Below are 26,509 nucleotides of genomic sequence, written 5' to 3' on the forward strand. Positions count from 1 at the left end.
CAATCTGAGCGTACGTGTAAAACAGCGCTCGCGGCCGGGCGCACGTCACCTCATGCCAGGCACTCTCAACCGCAGACAAGTCAGATAATGGGCCCATGTCTCTCCTCCTACTCTCTTCTCCTCCATCAATCCCCCAATTCGCCTAACACCTCCTCCTCTGTTCCTGTTAGCCAGCCAGTCTCCCCAAGGAGCTAATTAATGAGCGTAGTAGTGCTTGAGCAAACCACACAGACAGACTGACACAGCTCACTGCTGGGAACACCAGACGTGCTTTTGTCTCTCTTACACGTTCGATACGTTTATATCTTAAATTGCATCACACGTTTGGAAGGCAGTTCAGTTTTTCGCTACCATGGCAGGGTTCATTACAGTACATTTATGCATTTGCATAATGCTTTTAACCCAATGCTGTCTAAATATTGGACAGAACACATGTTGGGTTATAAATAGCCTGTGCTGGGTTTTGGTTAATTTAACAATGAGTTGAAACAACAAGAGTTTCTGCATTTTTGAAGACCCGCAGGTAGTTACTTTAGACTATAAATGCAGATCTACAGTTTATTTTATCTTAGCTGCCTGTGCCCATACTTGCATTATTGCCATGCACATAATGCCTCTTGAATCATTTAACTTCAAACACTTCAGGCCACGGTTGAGGTTGTTTTCCTGATGTGATCGGTCTGTGGTCCTGATAAGTGAGTCTTTAATTGCAATCGATTGTTGTGTAGCGCGTTTACCCCTAAACTACTAATTGCTGCTTTGCCAAAGTGACAGTGATTAACCAGGACTGGTCAGGACATGCTTGCTCAGATCTTTAGTAGTCTAATTTGTCCTCCAGAGAGATTGAGGACGATGATGGTTATTTCTGTTTTATTTTCATTTACATGACTTGATGTTTATGTTACATACAGTTAGAATGTCAAAACCAGGCTTTTGCTTTCCTCACTTTTCAGACCTGATCAATATTTCATGTCAGGGAGCTGAGGGTCACTCCTCCAAAAGAATGCTCTTTACTCACATTGCGCCATTCAGTTTATTAAGACATAGGACAAAATGTGAAACCCCCACTTATCAAACTCTCCTTTACAAGTGCTTGTGAAAGCATGCCAGTCATCACCTTAAAAATGACCATCAATTTCTTGTAATGGTGGCCGATGGAGGGAGGACATAGGTTTACTTTTACAACTTGCGTGATGTAATGAGTGTCCACCCTGACCCAATATGACAAAATAAATCAGTTCTGAAAGTCTGGAAAACAAAGCACTGAGAGATAATGAAGGATAAAATACCTGATCGGAGGAAAATTATAAGGGTTCAGGTCGGTTTCGGACTGTGTTTAAAATGCTGCTATTATTTAGAGATAAATATGAAGAGTTTGGTTTCAAAACGCAATAAATCCATTTTGACTAATTTGGGTAAAAACGTGTTTTCTATACCTAGAAAGTGAAAAGATGAAAAACACTAGTTTCTGTTACAAACTTTCACATAGCATCTTTAGGTTTAAATAACATTAAAAATTCAAATCCATCATTTGATATTCAAAGATTTATTATAAAAACTGGTTATTTTTCCTCAAAATGCAATAAATCTGTGACAAGATTTTTTTTTCAAAATGCTATAAATCTCTGAATCAATATATAAATGTGAATTCATCTTTGCCATGTTATATTCAGTTAGTTGAGTAGTGGTATACACTGCAAACAAAAGATTAATGGCATTAATAAAAACACTTACTTTGTCATATTAAGAACACTGTCATTGGCTGCTGTCATCCTTGGGACGTCGTCGCTTAACTTTTTTGACAGCGATCAGCTGTAAAAAAAAATTTGTTCCTGCTCGATTTTGAGTGACATTGAGTAAAATAATGTAAAGTTTTTCATAAGAGTCAATGTGTTAGCATGACAGAAGCTTGATACTGTCCTGTGAGAACAAGCAACAGCCGGCATTTTTCCATCGCCCCAGTGGCTTACGTTTCTTCCCGCCACAGAAAACCACTGCAGGTTTATCAATGCCATCAAAATGAATTGCTATGCTTGTTTGTTTGTTGATTACAAAGTACAAAGAAGATGAAGAAAACCTAGGATTCTGTGTGTATTCAAACCACCTACCTTATTTGTTGAGCGTGCATTCTGCAGAGGAGGACTGGCGTTTACCGCGTTTTGGGAAAAAAGGGAGAAAAGATGACATAAGAACATGGCAGATATCGGATTTTGAGTAAAAATGAGAATTTACTTTTTAATACTGACCAGATACAATACTGATTTTGGTGGTAACTATAAAAAAAATAGTTTTCATTGCGTTTTGGAACCAAACTCTTCATACGGATAATAATATCTGCACTGAATAAAAACAAAACTTGGTTTTGCAAGTCAATTCAACTTACTATTTTGAGTTCTGGCTTTAAAAAAATCACAAAACTTATAAATTCAAGTTGAAATTGTTTAACTTCGTTTTTAAGTTAAAGTAACACAAAAATATGTGTTGATTTGACAAAAATGCTGCACATTTTTTACAGTGCATGATTGTACTGCATTGCATTTGACTTTTGCCATTATTTTACCAATATTTACAGTATATTTGATTTTGTTTAGTTAGCAATATAAACCAACATTAGCACACACTCATTGTGTCATGATCTCTAACTATAGGACAGCTATAATTTCTGATGTCTTAGTTCATTTCTGCAAATTTTAGGCTGTCTGTTTCAGTAAGTTGAAAAGACCAATCCAGTAATTCATTTGCATTAACAGAAGTTCTGGCATTTTATATGCTTTATTATATTCAGAAACAGTATGAGTAGTTTTACATGTATTTAAAAAATACTGTAATTTCCTTATACAGACTAAGCTGTGAATGACTAAGTTTTAGTAGCAGACAGTCATTTTCTCCCAGTACCTTTGTGGACAAATAAATACACAGATGCAGCCAGCATACAGCTTGCAGCACATCTCTCCATTATTTATTCATTTGTCTTGCCCCAGTGCTGTTTATTTGAAATGCTTTTTGCCCACTAGGTTAAAAGAAAACAGGGCCCAGTACACCCTCCCATATCACCATCGCCTTTGTGTATTTCTCTCCCTCCCTTAAAGTCTCTCTTGAGTTTGACAGCATTGCTTCTATGTTCAGTCAAGCTTTTAAGCCTTAGGGAGACATGGAAGGTGAGAGAGAGAGAGAGAGAGAGAGAGAGAGAGAGCAGCCTCATTTTCTGCTCCTTCAAGAGCAAACAACAGCAAATCTAAACAATCTTTATTAAAACAATTTATTCACAGGCAATATCAGTGGACCATGACAACACTGTCTAGCACATCCCAGCACTGCTTTAATAGAAGCAGGTCATGTGGGACCTTTAACACAGCGAGGTGAAATTGCCATAGACGCTGTGTCACAAGCGCACCGTCTTCCCCACGGGCAATGGAATGCGCTTCATGAATTTATGTTCCTTTCGTCCCATTGTTATGACCCCACTGGCTTTCTTATCATAAACTTTAACCTCTTTGTGACATCCACCGCTGCTAGAGTTATCGCTGTAGTCAGAGAGAAGACACCACACCAAAACAAACTGACACAACTGACTCAGCTTATTTCTGAGTGAGGGATTTTACTTTTGAATTACTTTCATCAGCCCTACAGACAACTTTGTATGTGTGTTTATTTGGTGTACTATTCATAATGTTTAGAACGTGTGGTTTTAAAGCATTTCTGTAAAGGAGCAAAAGCATAGGATTATGTTTGTACAGGATCAAAAACTTCATGGGTCATGTGGACCTGTTTCTGGGGTCTCACAGTCAAGTAGTTAATGGTGTATTGATATATCTCTTCTTTGTCAACATCACAGTGTTACACCCTACAGGGTATTAGATGAACTTTATGTATCTATACAAACTAGATACACACAGTATTCATTTAGTATACATAGTATGGGATAATGCATAGTTGTAGCACACTAAAGGGACTTATTTTGTGATAACAACCGGCTGGCTATACATTTAATAAAATATTATTATCAGTATTAAATATTGAAAATTGATTTGAAAATTTTATTTGCTTATTTTTAACGAATGCAGACCTTCCGTGAGAAAAACACGTTTACTTTCAGTATTCAGTTTAGAACGAGACGTTCATGTGTCACAAACACACTATTTGGTTTTAATCATTTGTAAATATATTGTCATATATGGCATTAAAAGACAAATTTATATTACATTTTTGTGTGATATTAAACTGTACTTGTCAAAATAATTTGCAGCATCTGGGTTACCGTGTGTGATTAATTTTGAGCTTTGTTATCTCGCAATAACATACCTTGGAATGTTGTGACTGGCCAATCAGAATCAAGCATTTAAGAGTGCCGTTTAATAATTAAGGAATAATTGACGACAGGCCATTGAATTATTCGAAAATAATGCACACGCAAGGTGGTAATGTGGCAAGAGTGCCTTTACACCCCGGGTGTGCATTATTTTCAAATAATTCAAAGGACCCGAGTCAATTATTCCACTTATACCACGGTTACCACAAACATTGGTCTGGTGCCTATTTTTTTGACATTTAAAAGGTTAAGTGTGCGGTTTACAGAAAAATAAGCAACACCCATGGAACATTTCTCAACCAATCAGAATAAAGCATTCAACAGCCCCGTGGTATAATACTGTAAACACTTAGTAGACTACGTTTTAAAAAGTAAAATAAGTTTTATTCATTATGTCTAGTTTTAATTGAGGCTCTTTAGTGGACGCTCTTAAAACTTAAAGTGCCTAAAATGTGCCATAGAATAACTTTTTTTTGGTTCTTTTTTGGAACAAAGTTTCTTATACATTTTTAAAGTCTAAAGAACCTTTTATCACCTTAAAGAACCTTTTGTGAAACAGAAAGGTTCTTCGAGTGTTAAATATGCCTTAAAGAACCATTAAGACAGAAAAGGTTCATGCAGAACCTTTATTTTTAAGAGTGCACTACTAAAGATTTGGATTGACTGAATTTTTTTTCATGAAATAAAAATTTATTCTGAAGACATTTCTGAGATATGAGATATTGAAATTAGTTATGTTGACAGAAGTTTAATTGTTTCAACATATTTATTTTATTGAAAATGAATTTATTAAAAATGTTTTTGAAATAAATAACTAATTAATAACTGAAATAACTGTCCAAAAAGGCAGCTAATAAGAGCCCAGTGGTAACACTTTACAATACGATTGTAATTTTTAACATTAGTAAATGCATTAGCTACCCTGTTACATGATCGAACAATGCAAAATATATTTTATCAGCATTTATTATCTTAATGTTAGTTAATTCCAATGCTGTTCTTTTCTTTTTGTGCATCGACTATTGTTAACAGTTAAAAGTTATGATTTTAAAAATGTATTTGCAAATGTTGTAATATAAACTTTTTATTGTTCATTGTTATTTCATTTCAGCTAATGGATTAACTGATGTTTAAAAAACAACCACAGTATAGCAAAGTGTTACAGTATCAGTCCAGCAGTGATGGGAATGCTTTCAAAACTGTTTAAAAATGTTCCTTAAAAACTGGTTAAAAAGTAAATTTTGTACATTTAGGAAAAAGTGGCTACTTTGTACATAACATAATATAACACAGATTTAATTTATTTAAAAGTTTAACATGGTTTTTTGGCAAAACATAATTCCCATATACTTACATGTTTTTCCATAGGTTTAAATAGTTTAATAATATTTTAACATGTGGATTAAATAGATAGTAAATAATAAGTGACACATTCATATTTTGTTTATATAAAAGTTATTACATTTTACCATATGTGAATGACTGAATCTTTACATTATTCTGCTGAGTAAGACTACAGACGACAGCAGGCTCTCCAGGAACGGCAGATTTTAATATCTACATTTTAAATTATCAGGTAGATATTCAAAGTTTCCTGGATTTTGTGCAGCAGTATAAATTCAGCATGCTGATAGCTACTGGCAGTCGGTTCAGATTTGCAGTCTAATTAAAAACATTGGGGCAGCTCATTTATTTGAGCCGTCACTAGAGAAATATTCAGCAGCCCTGCCAGAGCGTATTAGAGCTGGTGGTTTGTGTTCACTTCATCACACTGCGCTGGGGTACGAGGATAACCCTGATGAATGACACTATCACGAGACCCCATTGTACCGGAGCGCCTCAGACGGTAATTTACTGCCGTAAACAACACAGTGGGCCCACACGTAAAGACTTGCAGTAATACGCACACATGCCAGCTCTCGGGCTCTGATATACACACGCGCAAATTTACACACGCACGGATAGAAACGCACACTCTACCTCTCACACACACATGCACACTGATATATGACAGAGATGTTATTTATCCTGCTCTGCCTTTTCTTTCTTTAATGAGGGTCCTGTTATTACGGCAATCAATCAGTTAAATCGCACAATGTTTAATTCAGTGTGTGTTCTCACCGTAGTTGCCACAAGAGAGCGGACCGTGTGTCATTGTCAGCCCAGGGCTGCATTCCAGTTTAACACGCACACACACATGCGCGGATTGCATTGAAGTGTATGCTGCACGAGTCTATTGCATTTCAGCGACAATTATACAAGCTTTAGTGATTTACAATCAAACATTGATTAAACAGTGCCCCTTTTTTAGAGACCCAATTAAATCCAAGACCATGTTTAATCATGGTCTTTTTAAAATTAGCACAATGTAATTAATCTGCTATAATAAAAAATAAGCATAGCTCTAGGCCTTGTTGCACAGCGTTGAACCCGCATAGACCGACACATGCAAAATACTGCATAAATATTACGTTTCCATTCACAGATTTTATGGCCATATTGTTCCTGGGATCAATAGAAAACCAGCTGAGCACCAGCTTTGATATCAGAGGGCCAGTGAGATGGTCGATTGCTATTCTGCCCAGTCTCATTCAAAAGAGCTCCATCATTCTGTTACTATTGATCAAAGGTGCAAGAGACGGACCGAATCTGCAGTCATTTTCAAGAGTAATAAAGACTCAGCTGGATAATACCGATACATATAAATGAGCGTTTAAATAATGACCTGCTTCCATACTCTGGGTTTATTCAGATCAATGGTGAATTAAAGCAGCTAATCAATGCTTTGTATGGAACCCTATGAAGGGAGAAAGCGTATTAGCCACATATGAATGTAGAAAGGCTAACTTGGTTTCAGACAAATATCAGTTTTTTAAACACAAACTGTGCAGTTTTCTTTTTATTCAGAGCTACAGTATTGAATGCAGACTGTTGAATGTGATTGATGCCCTAAATAACATGATCAAATATTAATGCTGTGTTTTACTATTGCCCTGAATTTCTTTCTTGGATATACCACCTGTGGACCAAATAATTTATTGCTTTGTTTGGTGTTCATTTGTCTTTTTGAGCAGTTTTATGCCTATTTCAATAACATTGACATTTGTCGTTACAGCCTATTGGTGCACTCAACCCAAAGAGGGCTGCATTCTTTTCAGAGCGTTTTGAATCTTGGGAGGACGAGCAGGTGCCCAAATTTCACTACGGCACACACTATTCCACCTCCAGCTTCACTCAGATGTGGCTACTCAGGATTGTAAGTTCATTACGCATAATCACATGCTCATAGTGTATGTCTGTATCTCTTTACCAACACCATACAGCAAAACATATGTTTATATTGTTGTTTAAATTAAAATTTTAAGCTAATTTACATTCCTAATTTCACTTTAAAGTCTGTTTATTGAAGACAATTTAGATATATAAGTGATCCAAATGATGTGCCACATTTAAAGGTGCCAAAGAATGTATTGAAATAATATGTTAAATTGTTCTTTTATATTTAAATAGAAGGTATGTAACTTTATTAAAGGGGTGGTTTAATGGTATTTCATGCATTCTGACTTATTTATATGGTTTAAGAGTTGTTTCCTCATGCTAAACGTAGACAAAGTATCAAAAAAGCAGTTGGGCATGTTACAGAGTATTTCTGTGCCGAATGCACTTCGCCAGGGTTCGTACAAGTTTCAGAAAGTTTTTTTTCGATTACGGGCCCAGCTGACGTTTCAGGGGTTTCTATTTGCACTTTTCCATTGCATAGTACCCCACATTTTATTTTAGTTTGGGTCGGGTCGGCTCACCTCACTTTGGCGTGGTAAGCTTTTCCATTAAGTTTGGTATCACTTCGCAGTGGGAGGGATTATAGGCATGTCTTTATATTTGCGCTGCCTACTGCTGTGACATCATACAAGTAAGAGCGTTGTTGTAAATTCCCATTTATTTATTTCTCAGTCCGCCACAAAATTAAAATTGGCCACCACAAATAGATGTTTACTGATCGCGTTTATCACTAACGTTACCTCTGTCTCACATGACAGTTTCTGTTCAAACACCCGTGGAGTCACTCGACGCACTCCGCTGAGCCTCATTAAAGTTGCGTTTAAGCATATATAATGCTGATGTGCTCGTCGCGAATGTTCAGCCACAAACTGCAAGTTTGGAAAAAAACTGGTATGTTGCCCCTGATTCTCAACCTGTGGATGTTTTTCATCGCTAAAAGGGAGTTTGGGAACTTATAGCAGAGCACAGATGACAACATGTTTGCTCGAGCGCAAGCTAGCACTAAAGGTAAAGCTAATCTTTACATTATAGCGATGACGAGTAGTAAGATTCTCTCAGACCAATCAGTGATCTACTGTGTTTTCGAGTCACGTTTGGTATCAGCTCGGGTCGCTTGGAACCCCAACCGAGGTGGTACGAAAAATAGTATCGGGTACTATGTACTGCACCCAATGGAAAAGCTACCAAAAGTAAGCTGACCCGACCCAAACTAAACCAACCAGTGGGGTACTATGCAATGGAAAAGCGCCATATATGTATCACTTCTTTTTATGGGCACTTCCCCCGGAAAACCCAATCAATCAGCGGGAGATGCTAGAACTTACAAACATCACATCACGCGACAGCTTTGTGTCATTTCAAAACTCAACAATGCCACGAATAAAGAAGTGTGTTTTTGGATGTAAGAAAAAGAAAGCCAGCCTTATGAAACAATGGAAATAGTTTATTATTCGGTGTAGCAGCGGAGTTTTGCGTGTGTGCTTGATGCACTGGATTTCATTGAAAAGTCCCAACCGGGTCATGAGTTGCGTGCGGTAAGTAAGACTTCTATGTTATGTTGGAAACAGGCACGTGCATGGTATATAAATGACACGAACATGTAGTGATAGTGTTGTATAGTGTTGAATGACTCGTACTCGCTCCTCCCGCGGTAGTAACTTCTCCTTTTTCATTTTTTCGTACATTATCGGCAAGAATCTGTAATGCTAATCTTTATTTTATAAACTGATTAAACTGAAGACTCTTCGGAGATATAAAGGATGTAATACTACTCTATAGGTACTCCAGATTAACATCAGGAATGCAGAAACAGTGTGTGTTATGGATGCTTTAAGTGCAAAAATTATCCAGAAATGTCCATTTACAACCCTAGGATTTGGGGTTGTCTCTGTTTGCCCTATTTTGAAGGGTCATGAATAATAATGTTGAGCTCTGCTGTGCTCTGCTCTGAGGCTCATGCCAGTAGCTCACATTAGTAAACATTTTGGGGCGTACATCTCGACTGTTACATCACAGTCTGTGTTATGTTAAGATTGGTCTGTATTCCAGCAGTCTTTTGCATGCACAAGGTTTACATAACAATGACGAAACAAACGCGTTTGAAACTCACGATTTACAGTTTTGTATTCTATGGCACCTTTAAAACACTTTAAAAGCAGACAGCAGCTTTGTGCTCTTCATTGCTACTGCGAAATGCTCCACATTCATCATGTGATCTGTTATGAAACCCATTGCAACTAATTGTTGTTTATAATTGGGCATGTGTGTCTGCCTAGTCAAGTTGATTTATTGTAATATTGAAATGTAGGCCTACTAACAAACACACAACGCATCACTCATCCTCCCCTCAGCGTCTGTGTTTCAATATCTGCAGAGAACAAAGATGAAACGCTCTGGAGGAGGGCACAAAAATACTTTCTGCTTCATAATTATATTTTGAAGATGCTCGTGTTAATTCTGCATCGTTTTGCTGTATTATTACAGTTCTATATTAGGTTTACAGTTATGAAGTCCCGTGATCCCTTGCAGCACTAAAGCTCTAAATTAAAAAGATAAGATTGATTTCCTGAAATAATATATCTAAAATGCTGAAATGTTTAATCTAATGTTCACTGTTGACCCTGTTGCTAAATTCTATTACAAAGATGCTCACAGACAAAGAAAGAGGTCACTAACCGATTCTTGGCCAATCCTGTAATTGTTACAGTATCTCACTTTCATTGCTGTTCCCTGTTGGCCCATTGTATTGATCCTTTTCCATTATTATCAGGCTTATCCCAAATCCACTTCGCCAAACACCCTAATTCACGTACCGCAACACAAATCAACAACCTGGTGATATTGAGGCTCTTGACGGAGAATAGGAAGGCGTTAAATTCAGTCAAGCCTCTGCCTAATTAGGGTATTTTTCTTTCATGGTGTGGCTTACCGGGGTGCTATTCACTCTAATTGCGTCCTTCTCATCAGGGAGGTATTGTTTCAAAAGAACCATCTATTGATTCTCCACAAACAAGATTAAGCATGATTAGAAGAACAAATAATGCACTTGTAAAGGCTTTACTGTCTGAATGGGGTTAATAACAGGTTTATTTAGCATTCAGGTTTTTCTTTTGGAAAGGAGGATGTAATTTAGTGCACACAAATTAGGATCATATTGTAAAGACCTTTGTTTGTAACAGCAGGCATCGATACTAAATAGCAAGAAAAATCTAAATTATAGGCCTAAGATTGATCAAAGTCAACTGTTAGTTATTAAATATGCGGATGGGGCTCATGAGCTTTGCGCATTGGAATTTGCCCGGCAGTCTGAGTTCCTAACCTGACGTTTTAATGCATGCTTTAGTGTACTGTAACTGTATGGAAAGTCACCGGTTTCTGCTCTCCTATGTCCGCAGGAGCCTTTCACTACCTTCTTCCTGAATTTCCAAGGTGGAAAATTTGATCATGCGGATCGCACCTTCTCATCTGTCTCTAGAGCCTGGAGAAACTGCCAGAGGGACACATCTGACGTAAAGGTACGTTTGCATGTGTTAACACACACACACACACACACACACACACACACACACACACACATAAATGTACATTTGTGAGTCAAATTACCATTCACACACTTTTAAAAGGGTAAGTAGAATCATCCATGCACATACTGGCACCATCCGGATCTATCTAGCTGGTCTACATTTTTAGGTATTTTAATTATTACACACTCTTATATGTACACATATATAGAAAGGTTTTCTTTGTGCAAATTTCCTTTAGATTAGTCATCAGTCAGTCCTAGCTCGCATGTTTTTTTTGTCTTCCACTGCTATTTGGTTTTTCACAAATGTGGAGACTATTACATGATTAGACGTTTCTCTAGTGAATTGACTTCCTTTAGGTAACTGGAGCTTGGTGTGAGGGCAGTCGTCATGGAGACATTGCAGCTCTCTGCCCGGGTGCCCCCATCACCTCTCCATAAAAACTGGCCCTAGCACATGTACGGTCACAACCAATCCTTGTCATGCTACCATGAAAGCGTCAAGGGTCCTTGATCAAAGCTTTAAACTAATCTTGATTTCGAACTTTCCCCCTTTTCCTCTCTTACACTCTCCCTTGCGAAACCCTTCATAACACTTTAACCCTCAGCTGAACCTTTTGTCGTTCGACCCAAACCAAAGTCAGACCGAAATCCCAAATGCAAACTGTACCCCCTTAAGAGGCCCTCAAAGTGCAAAACAAATGTCCAGGTTTTTTGAAATATTCATTACAACAGACAGCCATTTTGTTACGAGACTCAGTGAGCGTTGGAGTTTTTAGGAGTTGATTGCCCTCATTTTGATAATAAAATACATGGCTCACTTTACACAGTCACACTTGATACCAGAAGCACACTGAGAGCCCAGTTTGGTTTCTGGTTAGGGTTGTCACTATGGATCAACGTAATAGGATTGGCACAGATTGAAACCGAATGGAAGACTTGACTAAAAACCAGCAAACCTCTAAGTCACCTTCAGATTATTTGACTTTGAAGCTGTGAAACATTTCAAATATGTTTTACTTTGCACCGCCTCACAAGAAAGTTCTGATGGCCATAAATGAGAATTTAAAAAGTGCCCTTGATGTAATAAAGTATTAATTTGCCATGCTGTTTCTTATTATACAAGTAAAAAAGCACAGCAGTGCAACCACATTTAGAAACACCCCCTCTTTCTACCAAGAGGTGAAAAGCCTTTAGCAGTTTTTGTGTCCAGGCTAAAGAGAGCAATAATGGCCTAAAGCCAACCTGATCCTGTCTGTCTCTAGCCAGGCAAACTGTGGCCTAACCTTTAACCCCCATCCCCTGACCTGCTGCACAGGCCTGAAAGCACCGTGGACACAGAAAGTTTCCCCTCAGGGGAATTGGAGGGGGCCGAGGGGCACCCCTCTCTATTGACCCGCAGCAGGACAGGATTTTGGATCACAGGTTTTGCCCTCTGACCAGTTCTGCTCAAGGGCCATTGCACATAATAGCTCCTCACGAACCCCGATCCTGGTTTCTCTCCCCCACTAACATCACTGGATAAGTGGCTCTGGGTGCCGCCAGTGAAGACACCAAATTTACACCAGGCTCCATAAATGAACTTTAGGGCGCCTGGTGCCATTGTAAAATCCTGACCTTTTTGTTTTAAAGACTTCTGTTTTAAGGAGAGGACCACAAAGAACACAGCCAGGGGGCTTGTTTTGAACTTCCATAATTTGTTTTCTCACCTAATTGGCCACTCTAAATGGAGGAGTGTTTGTCTGCAAATATATTTGCGTGTGTGAAGAGTGTAATAGAAATAGTCATAAGTTAACAATTTCAATATTGTCTAAGTGCATCACAAAGTATAGTGTCAAATAAAAATCAAGTGTACAATAGTAACATTTTGCACATTTTTAAAGGTGCATGTAAAGTTGTGATCCCAACAGTAGATGATACTCATGTGCATGATTTCTTTTTTCTGTATGATTGAACCCAATTCAGTTGTTTCTACATTATGCTTCCAACGCAAACTCATGGCAATTTGTACAAATTTTACATGGTGGTTAATTGGTATTCATTTGTACGACCACATTCGTACATTTTTGTATGATTTGCCTTTGACCCTGTGGCGTTGGGGTTAGGTTTTCATTATTGTTTTTATGATAATAGTACGTTTTTTTCACGATACACTTTTAGCAACATTAAGCCAACTCGTAAAATATGTATGAATTCTCGAGATCAGGCTGGATGCTTCTACAGAAACACTAGCCATGTATATTCAGATTTTGGCCCATCAAAGAGAAGAGTAGCTCACATGTTATTAAGTCATAAATACAGAAAAAAACTGAGTCATAAAATCATGGTTGGTTCTTGATATCAACCGTGTAATGCTGCGTTCAGACCAGCCGGGGTAGAAGGGTAAAGCGCGAGTGATTTCAATGTTACTTCAACGTGAAGACGCGTTGACACGCGTCTGGAGGTCTCGTGGCGCTTATGATGCATTTAGCACGGTAGACGCGAATTCCGCCGTTGCCGCGGGAAACATGCGAGTTGAACAATTTGAACTTTGGCGGAAAAAACGCGCCACATTAACCAATTAGGAGCTTGCTCAAGTAGTGACGTGATTACAGAAAGCGGGCAGAGTCGCAAAGCCCCTCCTATGACGCAAATTTCTACATGAATGTCTCGATAAATAGAATTTTACGTGCGGCTTTCATGCGCGAATGAAGTGAGTATACTCAAAATGTTTAAGCAGCAAACTAGACGCGAATTTGACGCCTCAAACACGGCTGGATGTGAACCCACAGTAAGTTACAGACTGCAATCTGGTTTCCCCAAGGGTCAAATGTTTCTGCAATACAAGTCCTCTTTTTCATTAAGCCCGATTTATTGTGGTGCGTAAGTTCTACGCCGTAGCTACAGCGTAGGCTATCCGTAGCCTCTGCGTAGCCTCTGCGTAGCCTGATGTGCACCTTGCAAAAATTTTAACAGCGCGTCAGATCTACGTGGATCGCAATCGCTGTGATTGGCCCACCAGAACCCCTCCCGTTAGTTAAATAAAACTGTGTCATAGGTATTTCCGTTTGTGACGGTGAAAACAAAGATGAGCCAAGTTGAGGAGTGTTTTAACTCAAACTGCATTAAAAGTCGTTGTTTATTTACTTCCATCATTGCTTATCTTCTCTAATTATACACAACAAGTTGCTGTTTCTTCTTCGTTTGTGGGTTAACTTCCTAAGCTTCTTCTTCTTTGACGTTCGTGCTGCTACTGTGGTTACACACGTGTTTACTGCCTACCAGCGTTCTGCGCGTGTGTTTGCACGTCGACGCGAATGACGACGCAAAAGTATAAATGAAAACAGACGCGGAACCTACGCCGTTGCGGCTACACTGTAGGACCTACACACAACTATAACAAGCCCATTAGCCTTTACCTGTCAGCTGTTTGTGACGTTAAAACCCAGCCACCTGTTCAGTCCTATATCTTTGTATATGTAGAATTACGTGAAACTGCAAACTGTATAATTTATACACAAAAAGGCAATTTAGTGATTATTGTTTTGACCAAAAATAATGCTGAGATTGACAAGAATCAAGTAACCATTATATCTCATTATAGTCACTTATATGAAATCTTTCCATCTCTCATAGGAGTTGATCCCTGAGTTCTATTACCTCCCAGAGATGTTTGTCAACTCCAATAATTACAACCTGGGAGTGATGGATGATGGGACGGTGGTGTCAGATGTGGAGCTTCCGCCCTGGGCCAAGAGTCCTGAGGATTTTGTACGCATCAACCGACTGGTACGTTCACTGACTCTTTCAATCTCCACCCCATCTGTCTCTATCTTCATTATTAAATTGCTGTTAAAGTGGTGATGGCAAGTGTCCATGGCCAGCAGTTCTGCTCTTGATTGTTTGTGACCTGTTTTATGCTGATAATTACAACTTTGATATCAGTCTGACTCTCCCATTAATCATCTTATTCTGTGTCACATCCAAACACACAACCCCCCTTATTCAATGTCACTGTTTTCGCATACACATGAATGCTCACACACATTCACTCTGTTTATGTGTAGACACGCTGTTTAATTTGATCACTTTTAGCTAAACTGCTGATTGCTTTTTGTGGGGTTTGTGTGCACTTATTATAGAATTGCTGTAATAACCGTTGTACAGTAACTGTAAATTTGACAGCGCTTTTTAATTTAGGTCAGTGCCATATTGTACACAATCTGAATGCTATTAAATTGCATGACAGTGTTTCTGTTTAGACTGTTTAAGCAGAACAACATGAAATTGTTACTGTGTTTCTGTTTCTTTACTTATTATTTAAGCCATCTGGTGGTTTAGTGACATTTAATACGTTTCAGCTTTGAAGCTGTGCCAGAGGTTGACCCAAAATATTTTCAAAAGAGCATCTGAATTTGCATGAAATTATGCAAATATTGTATATATGGCAAATGTATTGGTCTGACAACCTTATATGCATTTGTTTGCACGTTTGTTGTCATCATGCACAATTGATCAAACTTTCAGAAAAGGAAGTTATAATAATCATATAACCTTCTTGACTAAGATTTATATATATATATATATAGTAAAGTAGTTCCCCAAAATAGAAGCTTTTAAAATAACTCTAATTACCGAAAATTGAAAGAAACGTCTTACCTGTTTTATAGCTCAGCTTTTGACAAGATAACCACCCTGTTTTAAATACATTTTAAAACTTATACCAGTCGAAAAAATCTTTTTTTTGAAGTTTAGTTTGATGAACTCCTAAATATGATCTTAAATATGGCACACAGAGCACCTAGCGCATTTGGCTAAATTGCACATTGCAACATCGTAACAACAAAAGGCTTAAACTAGGTCAGAATTTACCTTTATAATAAATAATAAATAAAATAAGGTCAGAAGTAACAAGGTGCAGAACAAATATGTACAAAATGCCTGAAGTGCAGGGGAATAAAACACAAGCCACAAAATACAGTACCGTGCAAAAGTCTTAGGCCACCACCACCAGAATTGTTGTTTTAGAAGTTTTAATGTCCATCCATATTTATTTTTCAATCTATTTTATTAAGATACAAACAGAAAATACAGGAAATATGTATTAATGTATGTATTTAAACATTTTCAGGACTAGATGTCTTCTTTAGGCATTGTCTGTGTTTAGTGTGACCTCTCTAGGCACTAAACACATCTTGAGCGTTTTAAGGGCAGAATGAAGTAAAATGACTAATTTCTTTAAAATTAGAAATTAGGATTTCATTTTATTTAGGCTTAAAAGATCCTGCAGTTTCCTGCTATTGCTCAAGTGGGGAAGGGGAGTTTACCCTAAATTGTTGACACATCAGTTTACATTTTTATACAGTTATTAATACTATATACACATTTCCTGTATTTTCTGGATGTATTCTATTAAAGAGACTGAGAAACAATATATGATCATTATAACATTGCAAAAACAACAAATCAAATTCTCGCATGGTGGCCTAAGACTTTTACACAGCACTGTAGTTAAATTAGATAACCTCCTAGTGATCCATAAACAAAATAAAAATAAAATAAATAATTAAAATAGCGAAAGTATAGCCAGAATTGCCAGCTTTCTCTTTTTAACTGCAGAAACAAAGAGACAATTTCTTTGCAATGGTTTGTTAACCTGGAAACCTCTTCGCATATGGACGTGTAGCCCTGAGGGGTTTATTAACACACTTAATATATTTATTTATAATAAAAATAAATAAAAATATTTATTGAAAGCTACTTTTTCACAAATTATTTGCATAGTATTATCATAATCATAATAGGCTGTATAGTAATATATTGGGATATATATAGCTATACGTTATATGTGATGATGATAATGTAAAGAATGATATGTTTATCATTTTATTAATGTTGCGGTGTTGAATTTAGTTAAAATATGCTGAGAAGGTCAGCTAACCAACTGGAAGATCGCATGTTTAGCTCTTATGCTTGTATGAATACTTCAACTTAATGTGCTTTTTCTTTGCTAAACAAACACTTATATTTACTGTGTTTGTGTGTAAGAGAGGTAGTGAGAGAGTATGAGAAAATTGTGAGTCATAATGTGCCATGTGCTTTGCGGTTGTGTTTAACTGTGATGTCTGTAAATGCAGCGAGTCTTCTCATAGCCTGTTTCCATATGACTCATCTTACATTAGCTTGTGCACAAGTCTACATTTCCACTGAAAGACAAAAACTTGTTACTACATTACCTGCTTTAAAATCAACGTAATGTTGAGCATTGCAGTTCTTCATTAACAAAACTGTCTGTCCAGAGTAATTGAATTCAGTGTCATAATAGCCACTTTGTAGTTCCAGAACTAACTAGGGAAGTTTTCCCTTGCATTCGCATATATGTAATCCAGTATCGACTGTTTTTCAAGTCATATCAAAACGGTCTTGTTATTGTTTTCTTTATGGGTTATTTGCTTTTAACTTGATATTTGGATAGGTGTTCTACCTAAAATCATCCCACATAATTTAAATAACATTCTGTGAAAGTATAATCTTGATTTTTTTAATATTGACTTAGTAAGACCATGTCAAAGATTAAAATTATTGTTTAGGAAGCCATGGCTTTGACTACTTTGTTGTCCCTAATCTTATAATTAGATGAAACTTTAGCTTGGATTTTACATACAGGGTCACTGAAGAAATTATCGAGATTTGTACAAACACGTTTGCTGTCAGTCTTCAATGCAATGTTGTCTCAAAATATTTGCTTTGTGGTTAAATTATCTGACCCTCTGGCCTCTGCCATTAGCTGGTCCTCCATGCTTTAGGTGCCAATTCAAAGATAATTTTTTTTGTCCTGGAAGCGACATTCCTGTTGTACAAAGGCACGCTTCCACATCAAGCCCCAACTTTGGATCCCCTCTTGGTGGAAAATGAATGTCTGTTAAGATGCTTAAAGAAGCGAAGTTAGATTACAGTACTGTATCAACCGCCACAGTTTCATTTCTCCATTCCAGCAAGCTTCTTTATCTTTTAATAAAAAGAAAAATGCTCTGATTTCACAAACATGCCCTCTTTCTGTCACCAGTTATTTTACACTTATCCCAGAAACCTCTCATTACCAGGAGCTCCTCTCCTTTGTGTTTGTGTGTGTGTTGAAGTGGGTTCGGGGGGTGGGGGGGTTGCATGAGCACTACTGATGACTTATAGCTGGCATTAGGGGATGTCAGCTGTTCTACTCTCCTACAAAGGGCTACATTTGTAATGAGGGCACACACTCAGTCAGAGACAGATACAGCAGCAGAGAGCTAATGGCCTGCTACAGTCTTTAGCTCATCTGTCACTAATGGCCAGAAAACAGCATGATGCACGCACACATGGTCATTTATGTTCTATAGATGATTAACAGCTAATTAAACTGCAATCTGCACTAAATGCATGCTTGCAGAAATAACTCCACTCGCCAAAACAAGCACCGATGCAGACTGTTAAAGAGGCATCAAAATAGCAGAATCTTAAATCAAAGGTTACGCAAAAATATTCAGAACGAATCAAGCATAAATAACATGCTTTTTTGGTTATTCTGTGAAAACTGTTCCATTATGCTTCTCCCAAAACTAACCTCGCGACTAATTTTTCCCATCCAGTAAATACACAGAACAGCAACAACAATATATTAGGTGCGGTGTGTTTCCAAGCAGGTTTCCCATTCCCGCCAACCATCTGCTATTGTTTGGAAAAACTAGTCAGTCCATGTTGAACAGTTTTGAACTGCTAGCCCGGCCTTAATCTAAAGCCATGTTGATATGCTGGACTGCTAAAAAACCGAATTGTTTAGTCTTCCGGGAAGTCAACCTGCTTATAGCTTACTTTTACTGTAATAATAGTGTGCTTATACAATAAACTGCGAACAGAGGAAATATTATGCCAAAAATTACATAATTCACCTCTTTCCAAGCAGTCTGCATGAAAATCCAAAAGTCGTTTTTTTTTGTGATTTACTGTTTACTACATAAATCATCCTACATAATGTAAAGAACATTCTGTGAAAATATAACCTTAATATTTTGAATATTAAGTAAGGCCATGTCAAACATTGAAATCAGTGTGAAATCAATGAATAAAATCAAACTTTGATGCTCCTAATCTCATAATTACATTGTCAGACTTCAGCTGGGATTTTACAAGCAGGGTCACACATGTTAAACCAATGGTTTTCAAACTGGGGGCCCTGAGATGGTGCAGTTTATGATATTTTATAAAATACATTAATTTATTATGAATTCTGATTAAACCTCAGAAAAAGAAGACTACTAACCAATCACACTGCATTGTATATTTTTGGTTAATTTTATGTTTTATGTCATACATTTTCTTTGGGGGGGGGCACGAAGGGCACAAGTGGGGATCACCATAAACAAGGGGGGAGGCACACGGCGAAAAGTTTGAGAACCACTGTGTTAAACTCTTCTGGTCTGCTGTTCTGCTAAACACTGCTGTTTGATTCATTTCCATGTTCACAAACCAGGATTCATAAGCATTGTAAATACACAGGTTTGGATTTTAGACAGACTCTCTCTCCTCATCACTCCTCTCAGTGATGTGACAAGACACTCAGATCAGCAGCGATTGTTGTTTTTACCATGGGGTCGACAGAGAGGTTAAGCACTTGATCCCACCCACCAGATAACAGCTCAGATCTGGCCACTGTCATGCTAAAGAACATTCCACAATACATAACTGATGCTTCATCAAATATTTACCCAGATATTATTGCAATAGTAGCAGGTGACTATTATGTTTCCCATATACCTTTAAAAGAATGTCCCAGGAATTATAAAGTAGATGAATTTGGATCAGTCTAGAGACAGAGTTTTTTTAACTGATGCTTATTGACGTTATTGAAAACACTTGCTTATCACGTGTTGATATTGATGGTGTAAGTGGCAACAAAGTCAGAAAGGTCTAGAGCCGTCATTATGTTATATATTTAGTGTGAATGACTGAAAAATATTGCTTAAAAAATTATACATTTATTCCTGCTTGACTGGGATATTACTGATAAAATGTAATTTTTAAAATATCTTACTCGTTGGTTTGGATTTGCATAAATCAGGGATTAAATTCAAAGCCAGCATAGTCCCACGTGTTAATAATTATGTTCAATCATTTGGAAATAAAACAACTAATTGACTTCTATACAGTAATTTTTATTGCCTATCCAGTACTTTAATTTGCATTACATTTGCATTTATGCATTTGGTAGATGCCTTTTTTTCTAAAGCAACTCATAGGGCCCTATTTTAACGATCTGAAACGCAAGTGCGGAGCGCAACGCGCAAGTGAGTTTGTGGGCGGATCTTGGGCGCTGTTGCTATTTTACCGGCGTGAGAAATAACTCTTGCGCCGGGCGCAAATCAATAAGGGGTTGGTCTGAAGTAGGTTCATTATTCATAGGTGTGGTTTGGGCGTAACGTCAAATAAACCAATCAGAACGCTATCCAACATTCCCTTTAAATGCAAGGGCACAAGTTCCATGGCGGGTTGCTTTTATTATGACGGATTTACCAGGCGTACGCCAGGAGCGGTTTACAGCCGAGGAGACCCACGTTCTTGTAAGAGCAGTCAAAGACAGAGAAGTTGTTTTGTATGGGGATAGGAGAAACCCGCCCAAATCAGCGTCGGTTAAACAGGCGTGAGCGGAAATAGCCACAGTCTCATCAGCTGGCATCCCCATCGTTGCGCCAAGCGCTACAATGATGTCAGGAGACGGGGGAATCCCAAGCTTGCCAGCATAAATCGGGCACGCCGTGTAACGGGAGGTGGATCTGCCTCTACACAGCACCTGACGCCAGCAGAGGACATCGCTGCGTCCACCCTCACCGCTGAAAGGGTTTGGGGGCTTTGAAATCGGACCCAAGAAACGCAAGCAAGGTCCAACCCCAAAGTACTCTTACAAATCAAGTTCATATACATTAAGGTTTCTTATGAAAACATTTTAATTATTATTTACATAAAATAAACGTAATACAGCCACACAACAAACTTATGAAAATATTTTAATCGTTATTTGCATGATAATTTTTTAACGCAGCCACACAATAAATAAAAACTATCACCACAATGCTCACCACTATGATTCCCCTTATCTCATGTGTTAATATTTTTTAGTGTAACAATTTATGATTTGCAAAAATAACTGTTGCATCTGTGTAGATTAGATGCAAAGTGTATGCGCGTTGTGCACGCTATACATTATGGTCAAGCATGCGCCCTTAAAATAGCATAATGAACAACGCGCAACGCGCCACTGACTTTAAACTTTTTTTTTTCTGGTCAGTGGCGCAATTGTTTTTTGAAACTGCAAAATAGCATCAGGGATGGTTTGCGCCGCAACACGCCTCTTTTTTTGCGCTGAACCGCCCGGTGCAAAATACGAATGATACATGCGTCACTGACAAAGTCAATTGCGCTGGGTGCAAAATAGGCCTCATGTGTATTTAAGAAATACACTTTATCAGTGTGTTTGACCTTTTCCGTGTTAATGCAGTGCTTTAACCAGTTGAGCTACAGGAACGCTCCTTTTATCTACAACAATCATGTAATTCAATTTGATTTATATGGCGCCTTTCGCAGTTGTTTAATTGTTTCAAAGCAGTTTACATTAATAGATGCAGGAGAAAACATAGAAAAATCGATGGACAACATAAGCAGCAAAATAAAGCGTCTACTGTAAGATTAAACCGTACTAGCGAGCGTAGTAATAATGTAACGCATAGAAGAGGGTGCTATAAGCCAATGTCATCTGACCCCCCCAGTGGTTAAAATGTAATGCATTTCTCGAAAAACATTGTGACTAATTAAAAAAAATCTGATTAATGAATAATCATATCTAACTATAGTCAGTTGACAGCACTGATGTTGATAGTTTTGTGACTCTTTTTCGATATTTAGTTTCACATATGCAAAACCTCAGACCATATTTGGTCTTTGCGCTTGTTTGAGTAAAAGTGTGTAAACTGCTGAAAGATCTTTCTAAGTACAAGTTTCTGAACATGAGCCAATGTTTTTGTATGTCCCTTTTACTACACTCAAACAACAGCTGGTCAGAGCTCTCTAAACACACACAAACCAGCAAAACCAGACTCAAAGCATTTTATACATAAGAATGCACAGAGGCTAATGCAGATGGCAAGCATCCATAGAGAGCACACACAGCTTTTTGATAGTAATGCCCATATGACTTGAGAGAGAGAGAGAGAGAGAGAGAGAGAGAGAGAGAGAGAGAGAGAGAGAGAGAGAGAGAGAGATACACTGACATGGTCTACTGGGAGATTGCTAGAAAGAATTAGAGAATTTGTACTTGCATGCAACATTTCTATACAGTTTCAGACCTTATTTAATATCAAAATAGGTCTTGTTTACGATTTAGTGTTGCCAAAATGTTTTGCAATTAATAATATAAAATAATATTGATCACTAAAACATAACTTAGCTTTCTGAATGCTTCATGTATCAGAAAAGCATATAGCCCCATCACAATTCCACACTATTGGTTAAGCCAATGTTGTTGTGTCTGGCTAGTCAGGATGCTCAAACAGAGTGCCATAGTGGACTCTCAATCAACTCTATCAACCATTGCTTATTTATAGCTATCTTGTATATAGAGCTTTAACAAGAGAATGTTTTTAACATCAAAAAATGACATACTTCAGCTTTAAAATGCTCATCCATCTTTATCCTGCAATTCAGTCTTGCTTAATAAAGACAGACAGTCCAGGCTTTCAAGCCAGAAGAAACACAAGACCAGTGTAGCAATAAAGAGAAGTATTTCTATTAGGTAACTCTCTGGACGGCAGTGAGTGCAGTACTGTGCTGTGGCATTTCTGGAATGAACAGTCAAGTCTCTGGGTTTTGGACTACATTGAGGTCTTCTACAGCTGTAACTGATAACAGAATCGTCATTAAATCGAGCTTGTGCTTTGTTGAGAGACAAATGTCAGTTTAAGTTGAGAAAAAACACGCTCAACCCCAAGATCACAGAGAGCTGAGATTTGTCAGATTTATACGCTGACAGCTTTTTGCACTTACTTAAGTGTGCTGGGATTCAGATCGAGTCCATTATGTGTTCTTGCTATGTGTGGGAATGTAATGGTCTATTGGTGAGATCACATGATCATATTTAAGAAGAGCCCAGTGCTTGTTACTGTAGTTGCTGACATTATCTAAACTGCGAGGATGAGTCTGCATCGTGTCTTATAGCGTACATCTTCTCAGTTTCCCACAGCCTGTCTGCAGGCTGCTTGTCTCCGTGAGAAGACCACAGACGTCTGCGGTGTCAGAGGTCATCAATGTTTGCATTCTCCTCTCATCTCCTCATGCATTCTTTCTGTTCAAACATCTACAGCTACAGCTTGGTTCTGAAGCCTCTCAGATCACACAGTGGCTTTCATCGCTGCTAATGTGACTACTGTACCTCAGTGGGAGACCTTAACTGGGCTGCATTACGGGCCAAAAACAAGTCTCACTGGGAGAATCTGAAGTCAGTTTACATATGATGTCATTGACACGACCAACCATGTTGAGTGTGATTTTGAATTATTAGCAACAACAAGGCATAGGTGGAATCTGTGGACTTTCTTTGCAATGCTTTACTCGCATTAAAGGCACAATTTGTAATTTGGAAAGTTTAAGCTTAACAGTAACAAAGGCGTAGCTTGATGATGCTGTGAAGAACTATGGAATGATGGAAGATTTATGCTAAAAATCATCATATATATTGTGCTTTTAACGGTTTTGGAGATAAATGTGTGTTTGGAGTGTGTAAAAACAACCACCATACAATGTAAAAAAAAATCCACCCACTCCTTCTTTTCGGGTACTCATTAAACCAAAGCAGTCTCAATAGACATGCCATCAATGTGATAAGAGACACTGATAAAGCCCCACCCACGGCCACTGATTGACAGTCCAGCATTACAATAGTTAAATGTGTCCCCTATATCTCAATAGTGATAAAAAAAATTTAACTGAAAGGGTTTACGGCTTCTTTTGGTAAAGATGAGGATTAGGACTGTAAAAAATATGGACGACGCCCATTCGCTCTCTTTCATTGGTGAAAAGTGAAGCCGGAAGTGTCCTGATATGGTGCTGACATCTTGGGTCTTGAGTCTGCGCAGTAGCAATTTTGGGACCAATCCTGCGCAGTAGAGAGCAGGAAGTAAAGCCGCAAAATCAAGGCCACGCCCTCAATCTAGCAGAATGCGCATATCACAGCTGTCAATCATGACGTCACACCACTGTTTAATAGCATTAAATAACTAACTAAAAACAAACTTATTTTAAAAACAAACATTTGAATTTACATCTGCGTGATAACAACTACAGTAAATGACAGAAACCAGCTTTAGAAAAAAAGATATTTGAAGAGTAATTAAATTGTTTAGTTTGTCTCAAGTCCCATTGAATAACATGGGGGATCGAGACATTTTGGCTTTACTTTTCAGAGCTTGTGCGGCAAGATTTTTGCATGTAAAGGTACAGACACGAAAACAGCGCGTTTTTGCTCCTGTTTTTGCTGTGAGGTATTTTGTGCTGAAACTTCACAGACAAATTGTAGGCACACCTGAAACGTATGGTGCTTTTCCATTGCATAGTACTCCACGGTTTTGGGTCGGGTCAGTTTACTTTTGGGAGCTTTTCCACTGGGTGCAGTACGTAGTACCTTTTTTTCGTACCACCTCGGTTGGGGTTCCAAGCGACCCGAGCTGATACAAAACGTGACATGAAAACACTGTAGATCACTGATTGGTCTGAGAGATCGTCACGTCATCGATATATTGTGAAAGATTAGCTTTACCTCAGTGCTAGCTTGCGCTGTCTCGAGCAAACATGTTGTCATCTGTGCTCTGCTATAAGTTCCCAAACATCCACAGGTTGAGAATCAGTGACACCATAACAGTTTTTTCCAAACTTGCAGTTTGTGGCGGAACATTTGCAATGAGCACGTCATCATTATTATATGCTTAAATGCAACTTAAATAAGGCTCAGCGGAGCGCCGTCGACTGACGCTACTGGTGTTTGAATAGAAACTGTCATGTGAGACAGAGGTAGTGATAAACGCGATGTGCAAATATCTGTTTGTGGTGGTCAATTTTAATTTTGTGGCGGACTGAGAAATAAATAAATGTATGGGAAAGTACAACGATGCTCTCACTTGTATGATGTCACAGCAGTAGGCAGCGCAAATATAATGACACGCCTATAATCCCTCCCACTGCGAAATGATACTAAACTCGATAAAAAAGCTAACTAAACTAAACCGTGGGGTACTATGCAATGGAAAAGCGCCATTATATTACATCTTGTAAAAATGGACATAATAGGTGCGCTTTAAAGCATGATTATAACATTGCAAAGAAGGTGTGTTTGCATACGCTTAATCTCAAATTATACCTAGGGATTACTGTGACTGAGTAAGTGCAGTTCACTGTATAGATCTTTTCCAGCTTGCTTGCACATTCATTAATTGGTCCCCAAATTCATCCTCCATGTTTTCCACTGGTATGAAGTAAATGGCTGTCTAATAACATATCCAGCAAATTGAAGTTGATTAAAGTCTATTTTATTATTTATTTTTCCATCTTACAGACTATTGCAACGACTCTCGTGTGACACGCACGTCATTCAGTAGTGGAAAGGAAGTTAATCCAATAATCTTAAATGGTTATTCATGACCAGTACAGGTTAATTTAGCTTGGCAAGTTTGTTTGTTTAATTGGAGGAAAAATGAAATGTTTCATTTGGAAAGTACACAGCACGGCGCAGGCTGCACTTCCATTCGTGTCTGGCCGCACGCGGTCAGTCGGCTGCAGGTTGAGAACCACTGGCATGGACTGTACTTCTACCACCATGCTGACTGGAAATCCCTTACCAAATGCTATGGAGTTTTGGAGTCTGATATATTAGCTCGGACATCTGGGCTATAGTGAGCGGTGTGGCTTAGTGGTTAAAGCTGACGTGTGGTTAGTCCTGCCCCATACTCACGCCATTGGTTGAGTCAGTGTTGCTATGTCCTTTCACTTAAATATGTATTTGTAGGCTGATATCCCAGAAAGTGTAAACAGAGAAAGCATAAATGCTTTGTGGCACTTTCAATATTGCTGTTTGCCTGATGAAATGGCATTGCAATGTTGTCTTAACCAATAGTGTGAGTTTGGGGCAAGACTATTGTGGCAGAGGTGGATGATGTTTAGGAAACCTGTTTGGAAACGACTTATGACTTTAACTGCTGCTTTAACATATTCATTGAAATTACTGCTGCTTCTATGCAGAACCTTTAAAAATCAATGCCGAAAGTTTGGTAATCAGCTGTTGTATCCTGGGCTGCTCTGTGATGACTTCTCCACCTCCAAACTCTGATGTCACGATATACTGTAGG

General features: G+C 38.2%; 1 protein-coding gene across 1 annotated transcript in view; it reads left to right on the forward strand.

Annotated features, from left to right (window-relative positions):
• lrba (LPS-responsive vesicle trafficking, beach and anchor containing) overlaps window positions 1–26,509 on the forward strand; it is a 336,519-nt gene that overhangs the window by 258,726 nt on the left and 51,284 nt on the right. The window contains exons 44-46 of the mRNA XM_065254703.2: window positions 7,425–7,565; window positions 10,984–11,103; window positions 14,727–14,879. Of these exons, the coding sequence (XP_065110775.1) occupies window positions 7,425–7,565; window positions 10,984–11,103; window positions 14,727–14,879 (414 nt within the window). The remainder of the gene's footprint in view (window positions 1–7,424; window positions 7,566–10,983; window positions 11,104–14,726; window positions 14,880–26,509) is intronic.

This window comes from Paramisgurnus dabryanus, chromosome 4 (assembly GCF_030506205.2).
Source record: "Paramisgurnus dabryanus chromosome 4, PD_genome_1.1, whole genome shotgun sequence".
In the NCBI taxonomy this organism is placed as follows: domain Eukaryota; kingdom Metazoa; phylum Chordata; class Actinopteri; order Cypriniformes; family Cobitidae; genus Paramisgurnus; species Paramisgurnus dabryanus.